This window comes from Neoarius graeffei, chromosome 2, assembly GCF_027579695.1.
Source record: "Neoarius graeffei isolate fNeoGra1 chromosome 2, fNeoGra1.pri, whole genome shotgun sequence".
Lineage (NCBI taxonomy): Eukaryota > Metazoa > Chordata > Actinopteri > Siluriformes > Ariidae > Neoarius > Neoarius graeffei.
The window spans coordinates 15,974,031-15,994,924 of NC_083570.1; the positions used below are offsets into that span (position 1 = coordinate 15,974,031).

At 41.4% G+C, this 20,894-nt stretch overlaps 1 protein-coding gene across 2 annotated transcripts; it reads left to right on the forward strand.

Moving 5' to 3' along the window:
- Positions 1 to 9,596: 9,596 nt before the first annotated feature.
- LOC132872145 (uncharacterized) lies at positions 9,597 to 20,267 on the forward strand. Of its 2 annotated transcripts, XM_060906758.1 has the most exons (8): positions 9,597 to 9,713; positions 16,157 to 16,474; positions 17,236 to 17,301; positions 19,297 to 19,386; positions 19,475 to 19,542; positions 19,633 to 19,698; positions 19,813 to 19,878; positions 19,986 to 20,267. In XM_060906758.1, exons 1-8 carry the CDS (start codon positions 9,668 to 9,670, stop codon positions 20,091 to 20,093), a joined length of 828 nt encoding a protein of 275 aa, XP_060762741.1. In that variant the 5' UTR covers positions 9,597 to 9,667; the 3' UTR covers positions 20,094 to 20,267. The 2 variants fall into 2 exon arrangements, with proteins under 2 accessions (XP_060762741.1, XP_060762748.1); XM_060906765.1 differs by lacking the exon at positions 19,633 to 19,698.
- The last annotated feature ends 627 nt before the right edge of the window (positions 20,268 to 20,894 follow it).

Here is a 20,894-nt window from a genome sequence, read left to right on the forward strand (position 1 = left end):
TCTGCTGTGGATCTTTGCAGCTCCTTCAGTGTTATCTTTGGTGTCTTTGTTTCATCTTGATTAATGCCCTCCTTGCCCGGTCTGTGTTTTGTTGGGCGGGGCCTTCTCTTGTCAGGTTTGTAGTGGTGCCATATTATTTCTATTTTGCTATAGTGGATTTAATAGATCTCCCTGGGATATTCAATGTTTGGGATCTTTTTTATGACCCAACCCTGATCTATACTTCTCCACAACTTTGTCTCTGACCTGTTTGGAGGCTCCTTTATTTTCATTGCTTAGTTGCGTCGCAGAGTCAGAGTCCTTCCAGAACAGATTGATTTATACAGACATCACGTGACAGATCATGTGACACTTTGATTGCACACAGGTGGATTTTAATCAATTAATTATGTGACTTATGAATTGTATTGGTTGGACCACCTCATATTTAGAGGTTTCATACGAAAGGGGGTGAAAACATATGAACACACCAGATTTCTGTTTTTTCATCTGAATTATTGTTTTTGTCCCAACAGCACAACAATTTTCACCTTTAAAGTGGGTGGCATGTTGTGTAAATCAAATGGTGCTCACCCTCCAAAAATCCATTTTATTTCCAGCTTGTAATGCGACAAAACAGGACAAATACAAAGGGGGTGAATACTTTTGCAAGACACTGTATTTCATACTGAATTGTACAGCATGTTAACAGTCATGCAGAATCTCCTGGATATGATTTGATTTAAAAGTTTATATTTTATAGTTTGAATGCCATTTCCTTTTTAAATGCAATTTTATTTCTGATATTCACCCATTTTTAGGCCTGTTTCAGATTCACAACATTTATATTATTCTTCTTGACTAGATGAACTTTTTAAAATTCATTTCTGTGTATTTTGAGTCTTGCTTTTTTCCCCTTAAAATACATTTTTCTGTAGTTTTGTTTGTAATCTTTTGTCTTCAAGATAAAATGAAAAATCTCACAATTATGTATTATTCTTCAATAAAAACATGTTTAAAATGTGATTATTATTTGCCTGAAGTTTTGTGGAGTGGAAGACTTGCTGACTCACAATTTCAGGGTCCCATCTGGTGAGTGTGACCCCTGCTGGCAAGAAGGAGAAATGTCTTGAGTTCTCCATCCATCCTTTATCTGTAGCCGCTTATCCTGTTCTACAGGGTCACAGGCAAGCTGTAGCCTATCCCAGCTGACTATGGGCGAAAGGCGGGGTACACCCTGGACAAGTCGCCAGGTCATCACAGGGCTGACACATAGACACAGACAACCATTCACACTCACATTCACACCTACGGTCAATTTAGAGCCACCAGTTAACCTAACCTGCATGTCTTTGGACTGTGGGGGAAACCGGAGCACCCGGAGGAAACCCACGCAGACACGGAGAGAACATGCAAACTCCACACAGAACGCCCCTGGGCTCGAACCTAGGACCTTCTTGCTGTGAGGCGACAGTGCTAACCACTACACCACCATGTCACCCTGTCCTGAGTTCTCATTCCAGGAATTTACTGTGGAATGCCGATTGGACCATAATGTCAAGTTCAGCGTCCGCATTAACACTTCAAATTTATATGTCTTAAGACATTTGAACCATTAAGGCTTCCATACTATCAGTTGGCATCAACATACACACCCCTTTTGGACGTCCGGGCTGCGTTGGGCTGTATGTATGCCCACATTGTGGTCATGTGGGCTTTTCCTAGTAACTATGTTTGGGCTATGTACTTATAACCTGTCCTATATGCGACTGTGATGTAATATTTGGGACAGTCCATTTGTGTGGATAGTTTTAAACTCTTGTGGCCGAAGAGAGCACAAAATGGCCTCCATAAACTTTTTGATCAACTGCGCTTGTACATGTTCAGGATGTACCCTTGTTTTATCATCGTATGACCAACAGCTGGATTCAGGCAGGGAGCGATATTTTTTTCCTCGGATGGCAAAGGCATGACCCGCCCTACTCTGCCTCTGATTGGCTTTCTCTGATATTCGAACCCGAAGCCCAACCCTATCTCATTTTTTGAACATAATAATCCCAATGTAAAATATAACCCACAACACCTTGACATTAAACATAGCTCTTGGCTGCACTAAAAATGTTGCCATTAATCAGAAAGGATCTCAATCTGTTTACAACAAAATCAATGGCCTTCAGGACACCAAATTCTTTCCTTCCTCCAGATGAACTCAAATCTCAAAAGGTTTCTAATTTTGTGCTCAAATAGACCCATCTAGTGGCCACTTATGCAAACACACCACATTTAATAAATATCAAGTATGGTCCTGTACACAACCTACATTTCATCTCATCTCATTATCTCTAGCCGCTTTATCCTTCTACAGGGTCGCAGGCAAGCTGGAGCCTATCCCAGCTGACTACGGGCGAAAGGCGGGGTACACCCTGGACAAGTCGCCAGGTCATCACAGGGCTGACACATAGACACAGACAACCATTCACACTCACACCTACGGTCAATTTAGAGTCACCAGTTAACCTAACCTGCATGTCTTTGGACTGTGGGGGAAACCGGAGCACCCGGAGGAAACCCACGCGGACACGGGGAGAACATGCAAACTCCACACAGAAAGGCCCTCGCTGGCCACGGGGCTCGAACCCAGACCTTCTTGCTGTGAGGCGACAGCGCTAACCACTACACCACCGTGCCGCCCGTGAGGAAATGATTATTAAATTAAATTAAAAGTTAAATAAAAAAAAGACAAATATAAAATGGAGTTTTATTGTGGTGCAGTAACCCTGAAAGGCCAGTAGACGGCGGTCAGATCAGTAATGCAGGAGACTGCAGATGACTGTCATTCCGTCATGTACAAACTCATGTGCAAAATGTAAGTCACAATAAAATGCATGTTTTCCAAGAAGAAATGAAGAATGCAAAAAAAAAAGCTTTTGTTTAGTTTGAAGCATGAAAATGAAGAATAGTTAATATTTTATTGGTGTTGGATGATTTATTCAGAACATAGACTCAGTTCTGCTGTGCAACAGATATGAGAGACTTTCTCACCTCTATGTGGTCAGTGGCAAACTGCTCAGTTTGTACTTCCTGTCTTAACTGTGAAGGTCTGCATGTGGCTTTTACTGTATGTTCATTCTGATGAGACACAGTGTACGAGTAGGTCAGTGTGTGTTTCACTCCAATTCTCTCTTTGGATGAATGTGTGTGTTTGGGTCCTCAGTAAGAATGCAGGTGTGTTTTCTTCTCCTCCTGATACAGCTTCATATCACTGAAGGTGAGTCTCCTCTTCTCTTTTCTCTCTCTCTTTCTCTCACTCTTTCTGTCTCTCATTGAATAATATGTCAGGTAATACTACATGTAAGATTTTACGATTTAAAGCCTTTAAAGCATAAAGTCATGCAGTAATCTTACTCGTGATGTGGAAATGTAAAGTGCACACTGAACAACTGAAATTATTTCTGAGTTTTTTTCTGTTTGCCGTCAAACTAAATATAAATATGAGAAAATGATCATCATCTGACTTTCATCAGAGCTGTAAACACATTAAAGAAGAACTTTCTGCCAGAGTTTTATTAATCGCCGTCTCTATCCTGGGTTCATGTGGAACACTGAGCCTCCGCCATCATGATTGAGGTTCTGGTTGTTTCTGCCTCGTCACCCTACAGTTTCCTCTTGCTCTCTCATTGGCTGTTACTCATCGAGGTTCTCACAGCGTCATCCATGTGGCCAAAGAGGCTTGAAACACTGTGTTGTGTCCACTGTTCACAGAATGTGTGGATGATGTCAGTAAACTGCTTACCCGTGTAGTGTGATCACACGTCACTTCCTCCACCAGCAGTTGGTCTCTTTGGTGGCGTGTCACTCATACAGAAGGAAGTTTAGCTGTTCAGATTAAAATACATTCAGAGTTTCAGGGCCTCAGTGTAACACAAAATACAACAGACTTGGTGTGTTGCAGGTTTTAAATCTGATATATAGATCACTAAAATGAGATGCACTTGCAACTGAAATATATATTGTACTGTAATGGAATGAAATTGCATGAAGAGGTGAAAGAGATGGGGGGGTGAAGTGGTGATAAGGTCTTGTCCTGGTTCTGAACCCGAATGGCCTGAGATATAATTGGATAGCTGACAGGGATCAAGGTCAGGTTTTTTTAATCAGGGGTTTGATAACTGCTAGTTTAAAGGATTTGGGTACATAGACAATCGTAAGAGAAGATTTTTAGAAGCGGTTCAATTACTTCAGGTATTATCTGTTTGAATAGACGTGTAGGTAAGGGATCTAGTACACAAGTTGAGGCTTTTGATGCCGAGATTAATGAAAGTAATTCAGTTTCTCTAAGGGGAGTAAAACATTCTAATTGCTGATCTGATACAGTTATATTGTTAACTCCAGGGTCACTTACATTGTCTGACCTTAAATTAGTAGTTTGAATTTTTTGTCGGATATTCTCAATTTTGTCATTTAAAAAATTCATGAAGTCGTTGCTACTACATACTGCAGGTGTGCATGTGTCTATTGTGGTCTTATTCCTGGTTAATTTTGCTACAGAATTAAATAGGAATCTAGGATTATTTTTGTTATCTTCTATTAGGGAGGAGAGATATGTTGATCTAGCAGCACTAAGAGCTTTTCTATACTTCAGGAAGCTCTCCTTCCATGCTAATTTGAACACTACCTATTTTGTTTGACGCCATTTACGTTCCAACTTTCCAGTGGTCTGTTTTAAAGTGCGGGATGGCTGAGGTCTTTCATTATCTTCCTGGCTTTGGTCCGGCACCGCTTAGTGTAGATAGATTGCAGGTCAGGCAGCTCAATGCAGATGATGCACTGGACTGATTGCACCACTCCCAAGAGAGCCTGTCTGTCCTGCTCAGTACTGACAGCTCTTGTGTGATGTAAACACCCAGGTACCCAAAACTATCCACTCTCTCCACTGTGGTCCCACTGATGGAGAAGGGCTTAGTTCTTCACCTGGTTTGTGCAGAAGTCCACAATCAGCTCCTTTGTCTTGCTGATGTTTAGGAGGAGGCAGCAGTTCTCCAGGTTTCCGACCTCCTCCATGTAGGCCTTCTTATTGTTATCGGAAATCAGGCCGACCACAACACTGGCTGTTGTCAGCAAACTTGACAATGGTGATGGAGTCTGATGAGGCGATGCAGTCATATGTGTACAGAGAGTACAGCAGGTGGCTCAGAATACAGCCCTGGGGGGCTCCAGTGCTGAGGGTGATTGGAGGGAAAAACATATTTCGACTGCTTGTGGTCTATCTGAAAGGAAGCTGAAGATCCATTGACACAGTAATGGGATGAGTCCCAGATCCTTCAGCTTCATGAAGAGCTTTGAGAGAAGTATTGTGTTGAACGCTGAATTATAGTCGGGTCATTCTGTGAAACGGTTGCCTTTTCCACTTTGCAATTTTCAAAATTTTAATCAAGGGTATATTATCCTTTTCATTAAGACCTGGGAGTCATTTTTGTACCACCCCATAATGGACAAGATACACACCATTTGAAATGTAATACATAAAATAATTTTTAAAAATGTAGTGTTTTCCTACAAATAAAATGCCATTTTTTGATACTAAAATAATTAAACGTGTTAATTAATTAGAAGTTTTTTTATTTTAGATTTTTAACTTTGAAATATGATTTTCACATGTCATCGGCCTCATTATTTCAACAATAAATGCTATTTTACTTCACATTGTCAAATAAAAGTTACATATATTGGAATAGTCCACTAAATAAGAACATTATTCCACATTCATTTGTGGGGCATTTTATTCCCTTTCCATCATTTAAGAAAAAAAAAAAGACGACACCGTACCTGGTGGTAACTTGTGTGATGGGGTGGCAAATCATGTGACTCTGGTGGTAAATCATTTGAATTTGACTGTCTCTATAATTTCTTGGTTTTTGCCTTAATTTAACATTAACTTTATTCATTCTGGATATAAATGTGGACATGACATGAATTAATGATGCAAGATCCAATGTATATATCAATGTATTTATTAATACAACCGCATGAACAAGGGCAAATATGCTGGAATTAAATTAGGAAACACTGGCCGTTCAAAATGTTCCAAATTTTTTTCGTTCATTTTCTCTCCTTTTCTAGCAATTTTGTTAGTTTCTCAACTTCTTTCTGTGGTCTCTCTCTGTTCCTCCTGGACATACGCTTTGCCTAAAACACAGCAAAAAAAAACATTTATAACTTCGGGGGTCAGTCATCATATAACATCAACAACAGGCTGGCTTCTTATTCTCAACTAGGCCACTGTCCATTTATTTTCAGTCCTTAATGGATACTACCCTGACCTTGAAGGTCCTGCCTGCTGCACTGGCTGTTGGACATCATCTGGACTCCGAGGAGGGGTCTCAAGAGCCTTCATCCTAGCCTTCGACTCCTTTCTCCTTTTGTTCTGTTCACTCCACTTTTTTCGGAGCTGACGTTTGCCTCTCTCACTAAGATCATTCATCAACTTCTTCCTCCCTTCTTCTACATCATGTCTCCATCTCTGCTGCTCACTCTCTAAGTGCTTTTGCCTCCTCTCGGGATCAGCGTCTCGGCGGGCACGGTATCGCTGTTGTCTTTCGGCAGCACTTAGTGGAGCCATGATCTGCCGATTATGAAATGTGTCATTATTCTTGATTTACTGACTGAGTGAGTATGGGACAGAGTGAGAGAGTGAAAGAGACAGTGAGTGAGTGACTGACTGAGTAAATGATTCAGTGAGTGAATTGGTGGACGAGAGAGATAGTGAGTGAATGACTCACTGCCTGACAGACCAAGTAAATGATTCAGTGAGTGAATGGGTGGATGAGAGAGATTGGGAGTGAGTGAGTGAATGAGTGACAGAGTAAATTATTGTGGGTGAGTGGGTGGATTAGAGAGATAATATGAGCATGACTGAGTGGGTGACTGAATAAAAAGCACAGAGAGTGGGTGGGTGGGTGACTGAATGAGTGAGAAGGATAGAAAGTGGGTGGGTGAAAGAGAGAAACATAAGTGAGTGACAGTTAGTGGGTGGATGAGAGGATGGAGAGCACGTGAGAGGTACAAAGTGGTGAGAGGGTGAGTGAGTGAGGGAATGAGTGAGTGAAAGAGAGTGCATGCATGAGGATGAGTGAGAGACGAACCGAGGGTAAACAGAAAACAAAGTGATTATCCTACATCAAAAACATTAATAACACATGCCCTTGACCTTTCCTACTCCAGGCAGACATTATACCTTCTACATTTAGGCTCCAGTTTCATCAATTTTCAAATTTAAATGGCAACAAGAACCCCCCTATCACACCCATTACCACCCTGTCACAATACAAAGTGTTACAGGATGGTAAATTTTACCTTAAAATTGCTACAGCTCACCATGTGGTCAACTAGCTGAGCTAGTATATCGCCTATTCAGTCAAAAGTATATATATTTTTTAATTAAAAGTTAAAAAAGAATTAAATTAAAACAGTTTCCGTGTCTATTATGCATGACGGGGTGGTAAGGTGAAGCTTGACAGACCCTGTCTAACATACAATAACAACAAATAAATAATGTGGGAAATTGTCTGCTTTTGAATTTGGCTCCTGTGAGGGTTCAGATGATGTCACTTCCTCTTTTTGATGTCATTTAAAGCAACAGTGCATTTTTATAGGCAGAAAATGTAAACATGATGGGGTGGTAAGTCAAACTGAGGGACACACACAAATCATACATTTTTGTCCAAAAGTTATGTGTTTATTTTGAATAAATATAGTTTATAGTACAAGGGACATAACGTTAATCCTAAAAATAATAAAAGTTTGATTTAAAAAAAACCCCACATTTTTATGTTTGTCTGTTAGATGAAAATTCCATGTAGACTATTGCAGACATGGCAAAATTGGCCAAGTCCTTATTAAAAATGACTAAAAAGTGTATGCTATTCTTTTAGAATATCATTATCTCATATCATATAACAAGAAGACAGAGTCCTCTATATCCCCCGCCCTATATACCAACTATATACCAAGTTTCAAGATATTATTTGTCACATTTTTCAAGTGCTGCTGCAGGAAACCAACCCTACCTCTTTACACTGACCACAGCAGCCCATGGCATAAACCCACCGGACCTTTGGTCAGGGTGAGTTAAAAATTAAAATTTCTCACATTTCTTAGTATCAAAAGGTACATATACATTACTTAATCAACACATATACCAACTTTCAAGACCATACCACTCAGAGGTTTCAAGTTCTGCTCCAAAAACAAAACCTACCCCTAAGACTAAAATGAAAATTTCTCAAACTTCTTAGTATGAAAAGACACATCTACATCACCATGTCCATTGCCATGCGTGGTCTGGTACCGCCAGGCTCAGCCATGTCTCAGTGAAGCAGAGCAGGTTGCAGTCCCAAATGTCCCTCTGGAACTTGACTCTGGCCCTGAGGAAATCAAACTTGTTCTTGATGGATTGCACATTGGTTATCAGGACACTGGTCATGGGTGCACAATGAGCCTGCAGCCTGGTCGTGACGTTGGATAATTTCCCCTGGGGTCATTGTTTTGGGTCACATCCTTTGTTGTCCTTCAAGATCTTTCTCTGCCAGGCTGAGTCTGGAGTTAAAAGCATCAATATGTAAGTAGATTGTAGACCAATAGAAATAAAGGTATTTCTATCATATCTAATCATTGTTGCCATCCTGAATAACTAAAAGTAACCAGCTGAATAATTTAAAATAGCAAGAAAGAAAGAAAGAAAGTGTGGCCAGAGCAGTTATCACAGCAGCCTCCTCACCGGCGCCATCTTAGGCAACTATCCACCTGCAGTTTGGAAGAATAAAGTGAATAAACAACACCAGCCTCTCAAATCCATGCATTATGCATGGGGGAAACCATGGCCTAGCAGCTTTGGGACCAAAATGTCGCCAGTTCGATTCCCTAGATCAGAAGGAATGTCTGAAGTGCCCTGGAGCAAGGTACCTAACCTCCAAGTGCTCCAATTATGTTGTACGTCACTCTGGATAAGAGCGTCTGCTAAATGCCAGTAATGTAATGAGATATCCTGTCGATGTCTTGATTTCATATAAAGTGAGTTTGTCTGCAGTAGCGTGCTTTGGCTTTTGTTATGTTTCACTCTTCTGCCTTCTCAGTGACATCCTGATAATTTTACTCTTCCCGTGTTAGCACTTCCTGTGAGGGTGTAAATGTGCTCAAGTGCTAAACGTGCAGTGTGGGATCTATAGAGTGTGTTCATTATGATGAGACACGGTGCAGAAATTAATCAGTGTGTGTGTTTAGCTCTAATTCTCTCTTTGGATTAGTGTGTGTGTGTTTGGGCCCTCAGTAAGAATGCAGGTGTGTTTTCTTCTCTTGATACAGCTTCATATCACTGAAGGTGATTAATACTAACATGGGTCACATACAGTAGATAGATAGATAGATAGATAGATAGATAGATAGATAGATAGATAGATAGATAGATAGATAGATAGAGTTGCATGTGCTGCATCATGTGGTGAAACACATGAAAGAGGAAGTAGCAACTGAAAAAAGTTGTGGAAAGTATTACTTCATTACATGTAATGTGTGTGTTGTGTGTAGTTGTATATGTGGGGAGGGTGTCACTGAAGAGCGAACATTTCTGCATTTCAGCACATTGTGTCTCTGCTTATGGACATTTAGTAAGTTGTGGACATACGTTATTAAAATGCTCTTGTGTTTTTATCTTCTCCTTCTTCTCCACATCACTGAAGGTGAGTCTGCTTCTCTCTCTCTCTCTCACCTACAGTATTTAATAATCTTTCATTAAAAATATATCAGTATTTACTCTTAAAGCCTTTAAATCTTCTCATCATGGAGTAATCTTACTTATGGCATGAAAATGTAAAGCACACACTGAATAACTGAACTTATTTGGGTCAGTTTTTTGGTTTTCTACAGTCATTACTTGTGGTGCAACATGATGACACTATCTGTATCTGTTTAGTGCTCGCAATATCCAGGATACAGAAATAGCATCAGTTTGCAGTAAAATAAGAGAAAATGTAATGTATAGTGGGATATCTAATGCTTTAGACAGGAGCTAGAATGATCAAGAGTCTCTTTATGTAACATTTTAAAATAACAGTTTCTGTGCCCTTTATTATTGTGAGCATATAAGATGAACACAAACCCATAGACATGTAAGTTTATATGCTTTGCTTTTGTCATGTAAGTGGTGGAGGCGGATGTAAGTGCAGAAAAGTGCTTATTGTGAATATAACAATATACAGGTATATAATCCAAGTCAGCAGGCAAAATCAGCAAGGGTGGACAGGCAAAGGTCGAGCGAGGCAGAAACAGACAATCTGAGGCACAGACAAAAGGCAAAGTCCAAAATACAGAATCTGAGTCGAGAACCAGAATAACAACAAACATACGGCTCAGTAAGGGTCACTGGGAACGCCATAGTCCGCAATGTTGTTGAGTTAACAGTGTCCTTTTATGCATGCGCTATTCTGGGACAGGTGTGTGTAATTAGTCTTTAAGGTGTGTGCTGCTCAGAGTGCGTATGTGTGCGATGGGACTTTCAAAGCATGCTCGGCGTTAACATACATGGATGCATGCAAATGTGACAGACCCCCCACAACAAAAAAAAAAATCTCCCTCCGGAGCTAAAACCCCTCTTGAATGTCCCTGGGGATGAGGACCTGGTGCTGGGTGCAGTGCCATTGGTGCTCTGCTCTGGCTTGAGAGGGACATGGCACCAGAACATGGACGTGGGTGGAAGTTTGGGTTCTGGTTGGACCTTAAATGGTGGTGAGGACACTGGTGGAGTTTTAGGCAGGGGCTTAGATCAGCGGTGGGCAATTATTTTTTCCATGGGGCCACATGAGAAACAGAAATTTTTGTGGAGGGCCGGACCAAAAGGCTGAACTAAATTCTGCATAATATTAATTGTATTTCTTTATATAAAGCAGTAAATAACATTGTTTTTACAAGCTGCTAAGACTGGTAAGAGTATGGAAAAAACGAGGTTGCCTTACAAAAAATGTCATTTATTCAATCAAATTTCCCAAAACAATGGTTAACAAAATGTGAACGTTTGTGCCATTTTTTTCAGTCACATTCACCCCAAAAGACAATAAAGACATCACAATATTGTCTTTCTACTCCAAATATCAAGCAAGATACATCATATTATAATAATGATGCCCACATTTGTAGTCTAATCACCTCATTTGGTGTTTTTCGCCAGAGATTGGCTCGGGCTCCGGCGCCTGCTGGTGACGTCACACTATGTGATTGGCTGGACCGTTTGAAGGATGACGTACAAGTTTGTGGTTGGTCTGGACAAATTACAGAAGTAGTTATCACGGGATTAGGTTTCGTGGGATTTCATGTCATGTTCATGTCGCGCGCATTGCGTTTTTGTTGAACACAATTTCAAAATAAAAGCAATGCACATTCAGTCCATGCATGAGGTAAAATTAGAAAATACATTTATTTTGTAATTTCTAATTAACCTTACGCGGGCCGGTCAGAATGAACCAAAGGGCCGGATGCGGCCCGTGGGCCATAAAATGCCCAGGTCTGGCTTACATGTAAACATGGATCTAGACCTGGGTTTGGGCATGGGTTTGGGCATGGGTTCAGGCATGGGTATGGATTCAGGTCTCGGCTCCACAGGAGGTCTGGACTTAGCTTCTGTGACAGTCTCGTCCTTGGTGAAGCCTGGCAGTGGAGTGATGATGTCCTCAAAGCCTGATGGTGGAGTAAAGAGCTCATTCATTCTGAAGCCAGGCAACAGAGTGACAAACTTCTCGAAACCAGGTGGTGGGGCGACGACGTCCTTGAAGCCCAGTGGGGAAGTGAATAGCTCGTCTAAGCTGAAACCTGGCAGTGGAGTGACGAACTCCTTGAGACCAGGAGGTGAGATGATATATTTATAGCCAGGCAGCATGGCAAAGAGATTGTTCCCACTGAAAGCTGGAGCAGAGGCTGCCCTGTCGGCCCCTGGCACTGGCTCTGGAGTGGGGACCACTGCTCCAGCATCTGGAGGGAGCTCTGGAGTGAAGGCCTCTTCCTCCTCTGCATCAGCTTCTGGAGTATCAGCCCCCCTAAAAAAAAAAAAATTGATGGGCCTCCTTCCTGGAAGTCTGGGACCAGGAGTTGAGTTCCTCGGTGAAAGACTGGGAGCCCCGGTGTCCTAGGTGCTGCATCTTCACTAGGTGTTCAACCCAGTGTGCCGGTGAGCCAGTAGATCATGCAGCTGACCCATAAGCACTCTGGAGATTTGGGCTCCAATCAGGGGCGGAGCTAAGAGGTGGCCGGGGGGGGGCCGTGGCCACCCCAGGGCACGCCTTGGCCCCGCCCTGGCCACCCCAGGGCCGGACAATAAAATTTATAAAACCGATATGTCCCACGAAATGTTAGTTCCGCCCACTGGATTTTTGTTCCGCCTATTTGGTTTCTGCAGGGATGCATATTACCGTAGCACATAAACCTTTCACGTGTTCAAGCAGCAGGTGGTATCAGATAGTCATGCTCTACTCTGACAACACAACAACCTACGAACTACGTGAACGTGCGATTAATTTGGGATGTAAGTTATTCATCTCTTATACTCTCTTCAAGTTTTCTCACTTTGTAGACATACAGTTACAATTCTGTCCTCAGACAATTCAGAGTTTCCAGAAATCTCCACTTTGCCCGGGGTTTTCGAAAATATCCGTTTTCAGTGACTGAAACCTTCGTTTACATGTAAATGCAACTGTATAGATACATATGTGTCTTTATAGATCTCCGGCTACAGTGGGATTTGTGCTGTGTGCACACATAGATAGATACTAGATAGATAGAAAACAGAACGTCGGTGGTTTTCGATTGTACGACTCAAAAGCGAAAATTACGTCGGCAAGTTAGCTGTCTATGAATCACTTTGCTCACTCCAACCGCAGAATACAACTTTTAAAGTTAATGTTTGTCTGTTACATGAAAATATAGAGATGTTGTGTGTTACTGCTGGGAGTACACAGTGATTAATAATTGTCACACTCATACATACACAACACTCCTGCATTCTCTCACACACACACACACACTCTCCCCCTACCCCTCTCTCTCTCTCACACACACACTCTCCCCCTACCCCTCTCTCTCTCTCACACACACACTCTCCCCCTACCCCTCTCTCTCTCACACACACACTCTCCCCCTACCCCTCTCTCTCTCACACACACACTCTCCCTCTACCCCTCTCTCTCTCACACACACACTCTCCCCCTACCCCTCTCTCTCTCACACACACACTCTCCCCCTACCCCTCTCTCTCACACACACACTCTCCCCCTACCCCTCTCTCTCTCACACACACACTCTCCCCCTACCCCTCTCATGCACCACATTTCTATATTTACATGTAACACACTCACTCATACACAACACTTACGCACTCTCTCAACACACTGTCTATCTCACTCTCACACACAATTTGTGCACTACATTTCTATATTTACATGTAACATTCATACACTCTCAACACAGACACACAACTCATGCACGACATTTTTATATTTAAATGTAACACTCATGCGCTGTCTTAACACTCTCTCTCTCTCTCTCTCTCTCTCTCTCTCTCTCTCTCACTCACTCACTCATATATGAACACACTTCACTCTCTTAACACACACTATGTCTTTCTCTCACTCACTATAAGATACAACTCATGCACTCTCTCTCACACACACACACACACACACACACACACACACACACACACACACACACCACTCATGCATGATGCACTACATTTCTATATTTACATGTAACACACTCACTGGTATACACAACACTCATGCACTCTGAACACACACTCACCCACACACCACCCATGCACTACATTTCTATATTCACATATAACACACACAACACTCATGCACTCTGAACATACACACACACACACACACACACACACACCACTCATGCATGATGCACTACATTTCTATATTTACATGTAACACACTCACTGGTATACACAACACTCATGCACTCTGAACACACACTCACCCACACACCACCCACGCACTACATTTCTATATTCACATATAACACACACAACACTCATGCACTCTGAACATACACTCTCTCTCTCTCACACACAACTTATGCACTTCATTTTTGTATTTACATGTAACATATCTTCACACACACACACACACACACACACACACACACACACACACACACACACACACACACACAATTCGTATACTACAGCTCATATATATCTACATGCAGTGCGCATACTTCCCCCCCCCTCTCTCTCACACACACCACTCATGCACTACACCTCATCTATGTCATGTTACATCAGTGTAACTCACTCACTCACTCACTCACTCCCTCACACGCATACACACGCACACATTTTGTAACTTAACACATTCAGTTTGTACAGTACTTGCAATGGACAATATCACAACATGTTGTAAGTGTTTACATATGTTGTATGTATGAGTTAAGTATACAAGCATTTTCCTTTTCCTGAGCAAAGCACTCTTTATTCAAGCCTGACTAATATCCTTACTACTTCCCAGGTGCCTGGGACAGGTGATCTCTTAGTTTTTACTTTTGCATTTTAGTAGTGATCGTTAAAATCCTGATGCTTAACTAGAGTAAACAAGTTGGATGGTTTCTTTGTTTTGCAGATGCTTTATGTTACATAAATAAATTAATACATTAATTTCTGACCTCTTGGCTCACATGCATTTCGTTCATGAGTTAGGCACTAGATATGCCACCAGATACATCAGAATACAGGAAATCAAATCTAGCTAATTCAAAATTCCCCAGGGGAGGACCCCCGGAACCCACCCCCCTTTATTTAGTCACAGCATGGCCACCCCTTGTATATCCTTGGCCCCCATTTGGCCACCCCATGTAAAAAATCCTGGCTACGCCACTGGCTCCAATAAGTCCTAGTCAAAAAAGCTGTACTGTGGCAAATATCCATTTGGATTTGGTGCTGGTATTTTTAGCCCCAGCCATTGAAGAAAAATCACAGATCCTGGGTTCAGCAACCTGACCTCAGCATGGAACAGTACAGCCTTTTCTCCTCCATGACATGCGTGTATTAGGTTAAATATTCTGTCATGTAAGTGTCGGAGGCAGATGTAAGTTAAGAAGAGTGTTTATTGTGAAAATAACAGTACGCGGGCATCTAATCCAAGTCAGCAGGCAAAATCAGCAATGGTGGACAGGCAAAGGTCGAGCGAGGCACAAATGGAAAATTGGAGGCACAGACAAAAGCCAAAGTCCAAATACAGAATCAGAGCCGAGAACCAGAATAACAACATAAACATACAGCTCAGTAAGGGTCACTGGGAACACAATACTTCATAATGTTGTAGAGTGAACAGCGTCCTTTTAGTATGCATGCGCTGAATATGCTCTAATCTTGGACAGGTGTGTGTAACTAGTCTTTGAGGTGTTCGCTGCTCAGAGCGTGAATACATGCGTGTGGAAGTTCGATGTGCCCCGGCACGATCGTGCGTGGATCTGACAGCTTTTTTTTTTTTTTGTAAACTTGATACTTTGGTTAAGTAAAACACTGGAGTTTAAGTCTCAGTTAATTTATTGGTAAATGTGGTTAAATCAGTGTAAGCTAGAAGAAAGAAGTGGTGCATCAGTGGTTAAAGATTTGAGCATACAAAGGTTATGAGTTCAAATCCCAGCACTATGAAGCTGCTCTGGTGCCGGGAGTAACCTTCACCTGCTCAGGTGTGTCCTGCTCCAGTTTTATAAGATGCTTTGGGTAAAAGCATCAGCCAAATGGAGTGGATTAGATTTTATTTTCAAATTTACAGTAGATTAGAAAAAGCATACAGCACAGTGACATATTGTTCATAAAATTACTTGTAAATAATGTTTTATAATTATTTGTGACCTATCTGTGACTCTTTCAGGCAAGCTTTCGAAACAAGAGTAAATGAATATTGCACTTCAGATACTGACTTTATCTGTATTTGTATCCATTTAAATCTGTTTATACAGTTTATCTGTTCATGTTTTCATATTCAGTTACATCCCGACTGTGGACTTCAGTGAGTGGTAGATGTTAGTGAGTTGTAGAGTTCCAGGTTGTCTGTAGTTGTGTAGAGTTGCTGCAGATGGTGAACTGCTCATTAACACATCATTACCTGCTGTGTTCCTACAGGCTGCTGGCTGGAAGGAAATGGATACTTAATAGACATCGCTGCATACACAGGAGGCTCAGTACTGCTGCCCTGCTCCTGCACTGACCTCCAGACCACACCTGAGACATTCAAATGGGAGAAACTCACAACAAATGAACAGAAATGGGTAAAGATATCTCCTGAGAGTGATCAGTACAAAGAGAGATTTCAGCTGGTTAATGATCGCTCTTCAGGAAATCTCTCTCTGCTCATATCACACCTGACTGAAGAGGATGGAGGATATTACAGGTGTAGTGTTAAAGGGAGTGAATACAGAGACATCAGACTCATTGTTAAAGGTAAAGGACTCATTTTTATTCACAATGCTACTTCAGTGATAATCTCATGACAGATTAATCTGATGTTTTAACAGCGATGCAATATGTTGATGTTTGTTCATTCTCCGGGTTGCACACTGAATCAACCGACAGTGACTCTGACTGGATACGTGGGACAGTCTGTCCTTCTGCCCTGCTCCTGCTCTGAACTACAAGCCAAACCACACACTTTCACATGGACGTTTTTAAATGGTTCTGATCACAAATAAATCTTCCCAAAGGACCAGACAAATCTCTACACAGACAGAGTTCAGCTCTTTAATGATCATCTTTCAGGAAATCTCTCTCTACTCGTATCACACCTGACTGTAGAGGATGGAGGACGGTACAGGTGTAAGATCAGAGACAACATCGACAGAGATGTCTGTGTCACAGTAAGAGGCAAAATGACCTTCTGTAAATAAACCATGTGTGAAGTTGACTACAGTATGTAGCTAAAGTAAGAAAATATAAAGAAATAGAGGAAAAGTGCAAGATAAAATCAGAAATAAAATGTAAGAATCAGATGTGAAAAGTTTCTGTTCTGTGTTCTGCTCCTTGTCTGTGTTTGTGTTGGTGATGGATTATCTGAGTTTGTGTTCTGACCCGCTTTCACTTCTCACTACGATTCCTGGATTGTCTTTAATAAAGAACACGCTGAGTTTACACACTTGTGTTCTGCCTTCACTCGCTGCATCTCACACTCTTTATTTCTAACTTATTAAACCTTTATCTCCTTGCAGACGCACCGACAAAACCTTCAACATTCGCACCAGTGACCAGAACAACTTCACCTCATTCCAAACCAGGTACCACACACCACTGATACACACTGGAATGAAAAGGGTTTGTTAGTGTGTTAGTACATCAGCTCACAGCAAGAATCACACACTAACTTTATCTGGTACACTTTATCCTGTACATGTCACAACAACAACAAAATCAACCCCAGTGGTTAATGACAAAACATCTGCACCCTTTGAAACAGGTACTGATCAATACACTACATTAACTTCTGTTCATTTCAGATGAAGTTTCATGATGTTCTCCTGTTCTCGCAACATCTCCAGGAACAGAATTCTCTCTTAAAACTACTCTTTATAAATACAGAACTTTTATAAGCTCTAAAAATGATCCAGATGGTTAGTTAGTGACGCAGATAAATCTTAAAATTAGTCTTAGATTATCTGAAGTGTCCACCAGACTACAATCTGTGAATGAGCCATTGCTATACGTAGGTACAATAATGTATTAGAACGAGCGCATTGATATAAACCTGTGACATTTAGCTGCAGATTTGTTAGTACAGCAAAACCAATTCTTGTGATCAATGATAAAGTGAATCCACAATCATCTGAACCATCTGAAAAATGTAACGATGAATTGACTGCATTAACTTCATTTACAGTTTTTGTGCTTCATGCTTGTTTGACATTTACGGGAACGCAAAGATTTTTTTTTTCTGTGAAAGGACCAAAGTACTCATTTCTAATCATACATACATACTCTAAAAGTAGATTAAAATGTTTAATGAGTACAATTAGGGGGTGGCACGGTGGTGTCATGGTTAGCACTGTCGCCTCACAGCAAGAAGGTCCGGGTTCGAGCCTCGTGGCCGGCGAGGGCCTTTCTGTGCGGAGTTTGCATGTTCTCCCCGTGTCCGCGTGGGTTTCCTCCGGGTGCTCCGGTTTCCCCCATAGTCCAAAGACATGCAGGTTAGGTTAACTGGTGACTCTAAATTGAGCGTAGGTGTGAATGTGAGTGTGAATGGTTGTCTGTGTCTATGTGTCAGCCCTGTGATGACCTGGCGACTTGTCCAGGGTGTACCCCGCCTTTCGCCCGTAGTCAGCTGGGATAGGCTCCAGCTTGCCTGCGACCCTGTAGAACAGGATAAAGCGGCTAGAGATAATGAGATGAGATGTTATATTTAATTTCCTTCATTCCTTAATTTCTTTCATAATTTCATGATAATTATTCTCTTCTAATTCTGCCTCATTTTCTGTAAAATTTGCTTCACAAATGAAAGGGTTACTGTCCTGAAAACATGAAAATCGAGTTATCCAATGAGATTTGTTTGTTTGTTGTCTCTAGGCTGAGAAGAGTTTCGAGCTGGCTCACTTATTGGTTAGGACTTCATTGCCAGGACAGAAGGCCATGGCAGTGTGTGTTTATGCAGGAAATGACAAATGACTAATTAACCAATCAGATTTTGATTTATAGTCGGAGGGACCAAAAATTTATCACCCTAGGCCTTCTCGAAGGCCAACACGGGCTTAACCGTGAGTCGGCACCGTCTGCGCAGTAGTGAAGTCACCTTCCAGTGTAGCGTTCATCAGTCGTGTGAACGGATGCTAATAAAGCGGTCAAGCCAGTGCTATCGAGAGCTACAGGCTAACGACTGAGAAACTAAGATTTCTGTCTCCAGACTCTTCTTCCACGCTGCACGCTTGCCACAGTATTTTTCACTCAGACTTAAAGATTCATTTCCCTGTATCCCTGTACTTAGTTACTTTTAAAATCAGCATTGACAGCTACATACAACGGAGCTACCTGGCAGCCTGCCGCTGATCCCTTACAAAATCCTTTGCCCTGTTGCCTTTTTGATATCTGACTAAGTTTTGGCTGAGCTCAAGTCCCAACTCTAATAGGAACGGTTCTCCACTGGTGGTGTGCATTACTGAACATTTAAACCTGTAATTTGCAGCAGCGCGATAATCTGAGCAGCTCTTATAGAATATTAATCAACTCCGTTTGACTAATCAGAATGTTTTTATTGCTTTTCACTGTGAACTCTTCAAACACAGATCCTCAACACATCTACATCAGCGTTGGTGTTGTGATGGCTCTGTTGCTGCTGCTGATCTTCGGAGGAGTCATGTACTGGAAACACATTGGTACACACACCCACATATGCGTATGCGCACGCACGCATGCACAGTGAGTGATTTTTACAGTCTCACTCTGTCTTGTTTCATTCTGTAGAACAGAGACATAGACAGACTGAGATCAGTGATGGACAAACAGGACAGCAGACACAGCAGAAAAAGAAGGTGAATGCACACATCCATGTTGTTTCACTAGTGGGATGTTCTTTAGTAACAAGTCTTACATTCGATGTGTGTGTGCACCCGGGTGTGTAGAACTTTACCGAACCTATGAACTTGATCACAACATCAGAATCCACTTATGAATCAGTACACACACAGGTGAGTGTGTTTAAGTGCTCAGGACAATCTGTGTTACTGATTTGTTGCTGATTTGTGCATTTGGTTCTGCGTGCATGTGTGTGTGATGTTCTAATATAACTTGTTTTTCTACAGAATGATTCTGTTGTGCCGTACACAGCTATAAACCCACAATCTCAACGCAACAATGTGGAAGAAAAGGTGTGTATTGTTCTAGAAATGTGTATCTCGTGTGTGTGTGTGTGTGTGTGTGTGTGTGTGTGCACGCATGTGTGTAATCACATGTTATTGATGTTCTATCTCATCAGGATGATGTGACGTACTCGACTGTAGTCCACGGCAACACTGTGAGAGCAGCACACACTCAACAAGCATCAGGAGATATGACAGTATATGCCAGCATCAAAACTAATTAAGTAACACACACACGAGTATATCTGTGAGGCATTTCCATTGACTTGTTCGTTGTTGTAGCAAAATGATTCAACACTTACACAATTTTTTATTTTATGTTTTTATTAAATATTGTTTAAAATTATTTTGAACTAATATTAATTTATTGTGATCAACAACAACAATAATACAGTGTTTATTTATGTACATATGCTTCTTAAAATGTATACTCTCATTTTTTTGTATTTTATGCTTTTGCATATTAAGGTTTAAGATCTTTTTGTAATATTTTGCATTATACTTACATCTTTAAAGCAGCACTTTGTCATTGTTAAAACCCTCTTTGAGCTTTTGTTTGCTATCAAAAAATTAACACACTTTCCATGAATGTATAAACCGCACATTTTTGTGTATCTGTGTCCTTTTTTTTTGTCTTAGCTGTTTATAAATATATAATTATTGTCCAAGAGCAGTTTTCAGTTCCTTTCAGCTTGTGGATTCTCGTTTGCCCAAATTTCTGTTACTTAGAGATCGGCTGAGCTGAGAGTTACAGGAAATGTGCTCTTTCTTCCTGGAATGTCCAATATCAAAGAATAAAGTACTAAGAGCTTGTTGAGGGACGCCATGACCTAATGATAAGAGAAGCAACCTTGGGACCAAAAGGTCACTGGTTCGATGCACTGGACCAGCTGAAATGGCTGAAGTGCCCTTGAGCAAGGCACCTAACCCCCAACTGCTCCCCAGGCTGCTCTGGGTACACTGTATGCTGCTCTGGATAAGAGTGTCTGCTAAATGCCTGGAATGTAATGCAACTACATTTCCCA